Below are 10,453 nucleotides of genomic sequence, written 5' to 3'. Positions count from 1 at the left end.
ACTACCCTCTGGGCCCTACACACTACCCTCTGGGCCCTACACACTACCCTCTGGGCCCTACACACTACCCTCTGGGCCCTACACACTACCCTCTGTAGCGCCTTGCGGTCAGATGTCGAGCAGTTGCCATACCAAGTGCTGATGCAACCAGTCGATGGTGGAACTGTAGAACTTTTTGAGGATCTGAGGTCAAAATATCTTCAGCCTCCTGAGGGTTACTGCACTGGTAGAGCTACATCCGCAATAACATCTGCTAAATGTGTGTATGCGACCAATAACATTTGATTTTATTTGAATAGGTGTTGTCGTGCCCTCTTAACTGCCTTGGTGTGTTTGGACCATGATAGGTCCCTTAGTGATGTGGAATTCAAAAGGGTTCTACCTGGAACCAATAGGGTTCTACCTGGAACCAAAAACAGTTCTACCTGGAACCAATAGGGTTCTACCTGGAACCAAAAATAGTTCTACCTCTAACCAATAGGGTTCTACCTGGAACCAAAAATAGTTCTACCTGGAACCAAAAAGGGTTATTGAAATGCTTCTCCTATGGGAAGAGTGCAGTGCGTGCATCCCTTTTCTTATGGGTTCCCCCAGTGGGAATCAAACATGCTGTACCAACTGAGCCACACTGGACCATGAATGAATAACAAATAGTACCTGGGTGGTTCTGGGCTGGGCGGTCTCTCCATGAAGCTCTTCTTGGTGACATTGGAGATGGGAACTGAGGGAATGTTCCTCAACAATGTGAGGGCTGGCTCTGCAAACACCATAACTCTCATTAAAACAAATCCATAGAGCAGGAATGATTTCACTGGGATGTCTGAAGATTTGCCCCCCCCCCAAAAAAAAAAACAGTTATGAAGTACGAAACACGATTTCCCCCGTCTTACCTTCAGTATCCAGAACTCTTGGTTGTACAAAGGAGGGCTTCACCTCTTCAAACCAACAGAACAGCTCGGCCAGGAACACAAGGTAGTTATTCTGGAAAAGACCAAAACACAGACAGGATATGGGGTTAAGGTAGTAGTAAATAGAAAGCGGACTGTCTGCAAACATCAACAGTGCACAACACCTGGTAAAATAATCCTGCAACATGAACTCTTTGAGAAAAGCATGACAGTTCACAACTGTCAAATGTAGTGTACCTGTGCTTCCACAAGATGTCTCTGTTACCTTCAAACTTTTTTTTTTTTATCTGTCAATGCACATCATAAATACTTAATGAAGTACGGTCAGTTAGTACAAATTCTCTTAACAAAAAAAACTTTATTCTAGACCCAAGTCAATCCACCAATCTGTTAAAGGTAAGAATGTGAGCTCCTCAGTTACTTCTCTCATCTCATTTATACAGTATTTCCCCCTAAATCAATCACACTGAAAACAGCAGAGGTGTTTTTTCTTTTCTTCGTATACCCCCACGGGTCACGTTATTTTCCTTTACTGTACAAGAGTGATTGTGTTAACTTCATCTATCATTTAGATAATGACATGTGGTACTAATCGTACTCAAATGTGCCTCTGAGTGAAATAAGAAAAAATATGGACTAGCCTAGTTTCTGCTATTCTCCCGATGGGCACAGAACCAAATGAATAGGACCATCTGTGGATGTGGATGTCCAGATCACCTGTACACAGAGCGGAAAGACATTGTTTCCTTTCCCATGGTACACAGTGATGGGAAAATCAACCAATCCTAGAAATGGAATATAGGCCTGGTACAGAGCTGGGAAAATCAACCAATCCTAGAAATGGAATATAGGCCTGGTACAGAGATGGGGAAAATCAACCAATCCTAGAAATGGAATATAGGCCCGTTACACAGAGATGGGAAAATCAACCAATCCTAGAAATTGAATATAGGCCTGGTACACAGAGAGCTAGATGACCAATCATGGTGTGTTATTATTACAATTCCTTTGTTACCATCCTCGCCCAGCGACACATAGCCCAGAGTCATGTTCATTAACCACCAAATGGAAGAAAACACACTGCAACAGGGAGGGACTACCTGCACTTGTCCAATACGAGACACTCATTTTCAATTGCAAAACATTTTGCTACAGTGTGCCCCAATGAACATGACCCAGGGTTTCCCAAGGAGGCTGGCCCAAGAACGTGTTGACTGTTCAGATATGACCTTGAGTATCCGCGGTGTTCATCAGCTCAGCAACACAGCTTCAGACAATGGGAACATTCCCTCAATCAGCGCAAAAGGATTGTGTGAGTATGCATGTGTGTATGTGTGTGTAAGTGTGTGTGTGTGTGTGTGTGTGTGTGTGAGTGTATGTTGTGTGTGTGTGTGTGTATGTGTATGTGTGTGTGCGTGTGTGTGTGGTGCGCGTGTGTGTGCGTGTGTGTGTATCTAGAGATGGGCAGAGATGGGCATGTTCTGTTACATGTATTTGAAATTCGTATTTCAATTACTTTTTAGTATTTTGTTGTTTGCATTTCACTGGCCTAAACTACAATCCAATGTAGATAGACCTGTAATATATATATTTTTTGTGTGTGTAAAATACAAAATACTTTTCTATAGCAATTTTTAAATTAAATMTAAAAAAAATTGGCCCCCTTTCACCCTGCCTTGGTATCAGAAGGCTGATGGCACTATAGTGTGATAAGTGTCTGGTAAATTATTTAAATGTTAAAATGAACTCTTGCAAAGCATGCTGGGTATTATTCTAATGAGCTCCACACCTGAAACAAGGACAATAACAATACCCAGTGTGCTTTTTTTTTTTACATAAAACATTTAGGTCATTTAGCAGACTTATCCAGAGCGACTTACAGTCGGTGCATTCAACTACGGTAGATAAATAACCACATATCTAGGGCTGTGACGTAATGGATTTTGGATGATGGTAATTGGCCAGCCAGCGGTCACCGTTTTTAAATTACGTACATTTTCTTCTCTCCTCCACTCCTGACTGCATGTTCTGGAATTGAAATTGAATTAATAGAATAGGCGTCCCCAATGATGGCATGATGGGTGGATTGGCGGCCATTGCGAGTTTACCCACAGGCGCAAAGCAGGAAGTAAAATATGTGCTAAAATACGTGCTGTGATTTGTTGATTCAACTCAACTGACATTACAAAAAAATACATTCAATTGCATGAAACACACCAGTTAGACTCATTTGAATGAACATTCTACATTACAATGGACATTATTGCATCACAATACCAGGCAGCCATTGCGAGTGTAGCCCTGAGTTTACCAGTCAAATTGCCAGGGTTAGAGGAGATTCCCTAAAAACACGCCACTTCAATACAGCTACGACGTTTTCGTAGCAGTTTAGGATAATTTACACAGCAGGTTAGGAGAATTAACGTTGTAGGTTAGGAGAATTAGGTTAAGCTTAGGCATAATGAATACAAATACAAGTAGTACTATTTTGAATGGAAACCGTGAGCAGGTTTTGGTCATAGCATGTATCCATAAATGAATTCTAAGAGCATAGCACATCCTGTTTTTACATTAGCCAATAATCTCTTCAACCCAAATAACCGGTGACGCAAAACCAGAGCATCAGAATCCCTTTTCTCATATGACAAGGTGATGATAGCCTCATAACACACGTAACGTTTTAATATTTTAATCTCTAATGAATCAGGAGAGATTATACAGTAGCCAAAGCATTGACAAACAACCATTCGGCCAGAACACCGACAAACACAATTATCTAATGACAAACTCTGTATACAGTACCAACTGAACTACAGTAAAAATGATCACAATGGTTATGATTAATATATTGTCAACCAAGTTCAATCATTCAAAGTACATTGCTACTTCTGAACCATGAACCACCCCCCCCCCCCTCCCACCATAGCAATCTCTAATCCTATAAATACAGTATAACAAACAATATCAAACATTTCTCAACTGCATGTAGTTTCTTCTGGCCTGCTGCACTATTTCTGTAGCCTGGTCGCAGATCTGTTTGTGCCGTCTTGCAAATTCCTATGGTCATTGTCACACCAGTTTGCAAGACAACACAAACTGATCTGGGACCAGGCTATAATTTATATTGCGGTTAGCTGCAGTAACCAGTCTACCTCCTCCAGGTCTCTTCCAGCTACAGTAACCAGCCTACCTCCTCTAGGTCTCTCCAGCTACAGTACCAGCCTACCTCCTCTAGGTCTCTCCACACAGTAACCAGCCTACCTCCTCTAGGTCTCTCCAGCTACAGTAACCAGCCTACCTCCTCCAGCTCTCCCAGCTACAGTAACCAGCCTACCTCCTCCAGGTCTCTCCAGCTACAGTAACCAGCCTACCTCCTCCAGGTCTCTCCAGCTACAGTAACCAGCCTACCTCCTCCAGGTCTCTCCAGCTACAGTAACCAGCCTACCTCCTCCAGGTCTCGTCAGCTACAGTAACCAGCCTACCTCCTCCAGGTCTGTTCAGCTACAGTAACCAGCCTACCTCCTCCAGGTCTGTTCAGCTACAGTAACCAGCCTACCTCTTCCAGGTCTCTCCAGCTACAGTAACCAGCCGACCTCCTCCAGGTCTGTCCAGCTACAGTAACCAGCCTACCTCCTCCAGGTCTGTCCAGCTACAGTAACCAGCCTACCTCCTCCAGGTCTGTCCAGCTACAGTAACCAGCCTACCTTCTCCAGGTCTCTCCAGCTACAGTAACCAGCCAACCTCCTCCAGGTCTGTCCAGCTACAGTAACCAGCCACCTCCTCCAGGTCTGTCCAGCTACAGTAACCAGCCTACCTCCTCTAGGTCTCTCCAGCTACAGTAACCAGCCTACCTCCTCCAGTCTGTCCAGCTACAGTAACCAGCCTACCTCCTCCAGGTCTCTCCAGCTACAGTAACCAGCCTACTCCTCTAGGTCTCTCCAGCTCCACGTAACCAGCCTACCTCCTCCAGCTCTCTCAGCTACAAACCAGCCTACCTCCTCCAGCTCTCTCCAGCTACAGTAACCAGCCTACCTCCTCCAGGTGCTCTCCAGCTACAGTAACCAGCCTACCTCTCCAGGTCTCTCCCAGCTTACAGTAACCAGCCTACCTCCTCCAGGTCTCTCCAGCTACAGTAACCCACCTACCTCCCTCTAGTCTGTTCAGCTGCAAGTAACCAGCCTACCTCCTCCAGGTCGTTCAGCTACATAAACCAGCACCTACCTCCTCCAGGTCTTCCAGCTACAGTAACCAGCCTACCTTCCCAGGTCTCTCCAGCTACAGTAAACCAGCCTACCTCCTCCAGGTCTCTCCAGCTACAGTAACCAGCCTACCTCCTCCAGCTCTCTCCAGCTACAGTAACAACGCCTACCTCCTCCAGGTTCTTCAGCTACAGTAACCAGCCTACCTCCTCCAGGTCTCTCCAGCTACAGTAACCAGCCTACCTCCTCCAGGTCTGTCCAGCTACAAGTAACCAGACCTACCTCCTCCAGGTCTCTCCAGCTACAGTAACCACCTACTCCTCCAGCTCTCTCCAGCTGCAGTAACCAGTCTACCTCCTCTAGGTCTCTCCAGCTACAGTAACCAGCCTACCTCCTCCAGGTCTGTTGCGGGGCCCTCCATTAGATTGTGAAGTGATATCTCTCCTAACACACTCTCCAGTCAAACAGCCGGTCTCTTCTGGCCCCGGTTTCCTACTGATCTCCTACAACACAACCCTGTCGCCTGACAATACCTCGACTCCCGTTGCCAGATTTCCCCGTCACTCACTGTTCAGTGGCGGGTTGCCAGATGTGCAGATTTCAGCGTGTCAGTCCATGTTATGAAGAGAGCTCATTGGTTACTGAATGCAAACAAAGTTGACGCTAAAAATGAGGGATAATCTGTTTAGCAGGACCACACGGTAAAAACCCGCCCCCTCGTTGGGCGCCCACACAAAACAGGATACCACGAGCTGTGATGCCATTAAAATCACTTCTGTAGCCAAAGAGGGGATTAGACTACAGACCTGTGTGACTGATAGAAAGACCGAGAAACACACCCTCTTATAAGCCAACAGGTTAAAAGCAAGACCGTAGCTTGTAAAAACTGGAAACTGCAACGACTTCCACAAAACCAGAGATATGTTAGTTGTATGTTGAGGGGGGGGGGTTGAGTGGATAAACACAAAACAGCCCTACCAGTATTGCATGCCGTTTACACACACACTTTGTATGTCCCTTCAACCTCTCAAATGACTCCATGGGGCGGCAGGTAGCCTAGTGGTTAGAGCGTTGGGCCAGTAACCAAAAGGTTGCAAGATCGAATCCCCGAGCTGACAAGGTAAAAAATCTGTCGTTCTGCGCCTTGAACAAGGCAGTTAAACCCCGGTAGGCCGTCATTGTAAATAATAATTTGTTCTAAACTGACTTGCCTAGTTAAATAAAGCTTCAATTTAAAAAAAAAGTGAATCATGGTCACGGCGAATGGGATCATTACATCATCATACTGCAACGCAGCATGTTGAATCTCTCTCAGCATGATGGGAACTGCACTGTACTGGCGACTAGGGTGTGCTGAGCCCACAGAAAACTGGGTCATCGCATAACCAGCTCTGGATGGCCCGGCGGCCAAATTCCAAACCTATTCTCAGCCCTGTACTGCAGGTGTCCGTGAGGACAGTATTTACCAGCCGAACGGCTGTTTGTCAATGCTTTGGCTACTGTATAATCTCTCCTGATTCATTAGAGATTAAAATATTAAAACGTTACGTGCGTTATGAGCCTATCATCACCTTGTCATATGAGCTACACTACCGTCCTCACGGACACCTGCAGTACAGGGCTGAGAATAGGTTTGGAATTTGGCCGCCGGGCCACCCAACATAGAACATTGACTTGAATGGGAATGTAGTTCTTGTAAATCAAATTTCATTGTGGTTATTGTGGTTACCATGATAGATTGTGGTTACCATGATAGATTGTGGTTACCATGATAGATTGTGGTTACCATGATAGATACAGTAGAACCTGTTATACTCAGTCAGTAAGTTCTGTTATGCCTGGCCCGCAGCCCTGAATTAACCAAATTCCCTCCAAAGTGACTTATTCATGATCTGATTCAAGATCCGCCAGCAGTGTCCAGGTTTTTTTTGCAAAACACAACACTTTATAATTATTTTTTTGGATTCCTATTTTTCAAGGGTTGCTGCAGCACCCTCAGCACCCCCTACTTCCTGCAGCCGTGGGTAGAACGACCCGGTAGACTAACAATTGTTGACAGTATTTACGTTAAAATAAAGCCAGAAATACAAGCATTTCGCTGCACCTGTAATAACCTCTCTGACCAATACATTTGATAAAAAATATATTTTCTGAAATTAATGTATTTGAACGGATATGACGGTTATTTTGTTTTTATTCACGGGTCTTCATCCATTTAATCGTTGGTTACACGGTTATACAACTACCGTGCCAGCCCTAATGAACTCAACCACAAACTCACCTTTCCTCCCCCCTATGGTCACGGGTACTGCTCTACTACAACCCATGCCTAAAGAGTCCGTTTATACAGAAAACTGGGCCATAGTGAATGAAGAGCTGTTTGTTTCCCGCCAGTTTCTCAATACATTGGCAACAACACACGTAGCCAACACCCTCTATTCACAGCCTAGGAGACAACAACAACACCCTCTATTCACAGCCTAGGAGACAACAACAACATACACTTTGTGTCCATCCATTCTGCTCAGCCTAGGAGACAACAACAACATACACTTTGTGTCCATCCATTCTGCTCAGCCTAGGAGACAGACACTTTGTGTCCATCCATTCTGCTCAGCCTAGGAGACAGACACTTTGTGTCCATCCATCTTCTGACCTGCAGGAATACAACCCATATAATAGCTTTCCAGTGAAAAATAAAGGGGAGAAAAATGAGAGAGAAGAAGAGAAAAAGAACGGTACATAAAAGAGAGAAAGAGAGAGAGAGAAGAGAAGAGAAGAAGAGAGAGAGAAGAGAGAGAGAGAGAGAGAGACGCGAGAGAGAGCGAGAGAGAGCGACGAGCCGAGAGAGAGCGAGCAGATGAGACGAGAGAGAGCGAGAGAGAGGCGAGCGAGAGACCGAGAGAGAGAGAGAGAGAGAGGAAGAGAGAGAGAGAGAGAGAGAGAGAGAGAAGGCTATAGAGAGAGAGCAAGAGAGAGAAGGATATAGAGAGAGAGAGAGAGTAGAGAGGGGAAGGCTATAAACAGAAGAGAAAATAGAGACATCGAACTCCAACAAACCAGAGCTGTGGTTTGTGAGGACAGAGTTGACAAGATCGATTTCAGACAGTTCCCATTGTCCACCATGCTTTGTATACATAATACGAATGTACACACTGCACACACTAGCTGCCTGTCCGTTTGCCTGTGTTACCCCAGTGTCCTTAGCTCTTTGGACTGTCTTCGTTCCATAATGATCATTTTATTGCAAAGTCTCTTGAACTTTTGCGTGCCAACATGGGCACCCTTAAACATGAAGTTGACCTAACTCTGTGTCAGGTAAAACCCTTTCACACTACTGCCATGAGCCAGACCACGAAGCAGCTGTACTGCTGCTGGCGTGGTGAAGCACGCAGCCTAGTGAGTACAGCAGGGTCATGATGCTAGAGTCAATCAGAAGCCCAGCACAGTAAATAGATTAGTTCAGAGAAAGAAACAGAGGTAATTGTAAGATGTGTAGCAGAGCCAGCACCCAGACGGTAGTGGGAACAGGAGCATAGCGTCAGGCTGTTATCAACTACCAGTGACTGCATTTAAGAATAGCCGTAACTTTGCCACGTGGACTGTACCTTATGAGGACCGTAGTGGAGGAAAAAAAGGCGTACACGATGTCCTAGCAGGTCTGAAGTGGCATGCAGCCGGCTCAGGTGCTCCACATGAAGAAGTCCTAGCACTCCCAAGGCTGCAGGGTTAGTAGCAAAGGGCCTGTTCCCAGCGACATATTCGCATCCTTTGTCAGAACATGAATATCTGCACAAGGAACAAAGAGGGTCCTGAGAGGAACAGTGCTAACACAATCATAATGCTCAGATGCATCTGTTGTTGGGAATTGTGATATCTAGTGAAGTTGAAAATGTGTCGTGTGTATTGGATTGAAAGAGGTCCAGCTTATTGATAACGAGATGGGATGATTTTAGTCCCTTCTTGCGTCTGGGAATAGTTCTAATCCAAATACAGGGGATAGGGGATACGGTGAGTGTTTTGCACAAGGGGAAGTTAGGCTTCGTCAATAGAGGTGCCGATTGTTGCGTAAGTGTAAAACGAGAAAGTCTTGTAACACATCTCAAGCATGGGCATCACTTCGTGAGTCTGGTTACGTGGAAGGCTGGTGTGTTGTTCACGCTCGATATAAGCTTGTATAATAGAGAAGCCGCTATAACAGACAGGTCTGGTAAGGATAAACCCTGTGAATGTGGTGTAACAAGGGATGTAAGATGGTAAAGGTACCGGCAGCATGTGTAATAAGACGTAGTCAGCATGCGTCAAGTATCAATTTGAGGACCGTGTTTGAGACTGAGATGGCTATGAAAGGCAAGTAAACAGAACCGTTATACAGATACACCGCAGGTCCATACTTCTGTCTTGAGAGTATTTGCAGAGAGTCAGAACAGAACAAGAAGACAAGGTCATGTATTTCACTCTAAAAAGATATCAGAGTAAAAGCTGGATTTTGTGATTAACTCGCGAACCACCGAATATTCCAAAATGAGAGTGTCTCCTCCTGTCCAAACGTTAAAACAATACTTATTTATAATATTAAGATAATCTAAATATATAAAACTGATCCTAGATCAAGTCAAATCCTATTGGTTCTACGCGCTGTCTTTATTACAGAAGGATAACAGGGTCCAGGTCAAGGATGGGTCTCTGAATGTTCTCAAATAGCAGGGGTAGGTATAGAACGAACATAGTTATATAAATTAGATGAATGACATACTGTTAGACTTTTCAATAGTAGGTACTTAAAAGTTAGATGGATATTAACTATGCATTGGTATGGAGCAAGCATATAATATAACGAGTGGTTCATTTTAGAGAATGGCATGTCCGTATCTCACTTATACGTTTCTTTCAGAAGATCTTATTCATAAATGTAAAATTTGGTTGTTTACAAAATAGAATTGTAATTCTTATGTAACCTATACGAACTCTCGTTATGATCTCCCGTTTCAAAAGTGTTTTGGTGTGTTTTTACCGTACTATAGAAACTGTTTAATTTTATGTTGATTTAGTTTTTGCAGACTACAATGTATAAATTACTAAATATCAAATCATGCACCGTAACATGCTGGATGTAGTTGTATCACACTAAAACACTCAAACTCAAAAACGTGAACAACCATATTACTATAATGTAGGCGGATTTAAAAAATTACAAATATATATGTGCCTTTCATAGGACAAATAGTTGCATAAGACATATTGATCCGAATCACACATTGTGGTGATGATTTTCAGAACAATACTGATTTTGGTTGCTGTTCGAGGCACTCAGCTCTCTATAATGAAGTAGGACACAAACTACAT

General features: G+C 44.2%; 1 protein-coding gene across 1 annotated transcript in view; it reads right to left on the bottom strand.

The window, feature by feature from the left end:
- Positions 1–10,453, bottom strand: part of LOC111952664 (calmodulin-regulated spectrin-associated protein 2-like) — a 58,080-nt gene that overhangs the window by 12,466 nt on the left and 35,161 nt on the right. The window contains 2 exon segments of the mRNA XM_023971556.2: positions 658–757; positions 891–981. Of these exon segments, the coding sequence (XP_023827324.2) occupies positions 658–757; positions 891–981 (191 nt within the window).

This window comes from Salvelinus sp. IW2-2015, linkage group LG26, assembly GCF_002910315.2.
Source record: "Salvelinus sp. IW2-2015 linkage group LG26, ASM291031v2, whole genome shotgun sequence".
NCBI classification, from domain to species: Eukaryota; Metazoa; Chordata; class Actinopteri; order Salmoniformes; family Salmonidae; genus Salvelinus; species Salvelinus sp. IW2-2015.
This window is presented reverse-complemented; position numbering and strand designations above follow the sequence as displayed.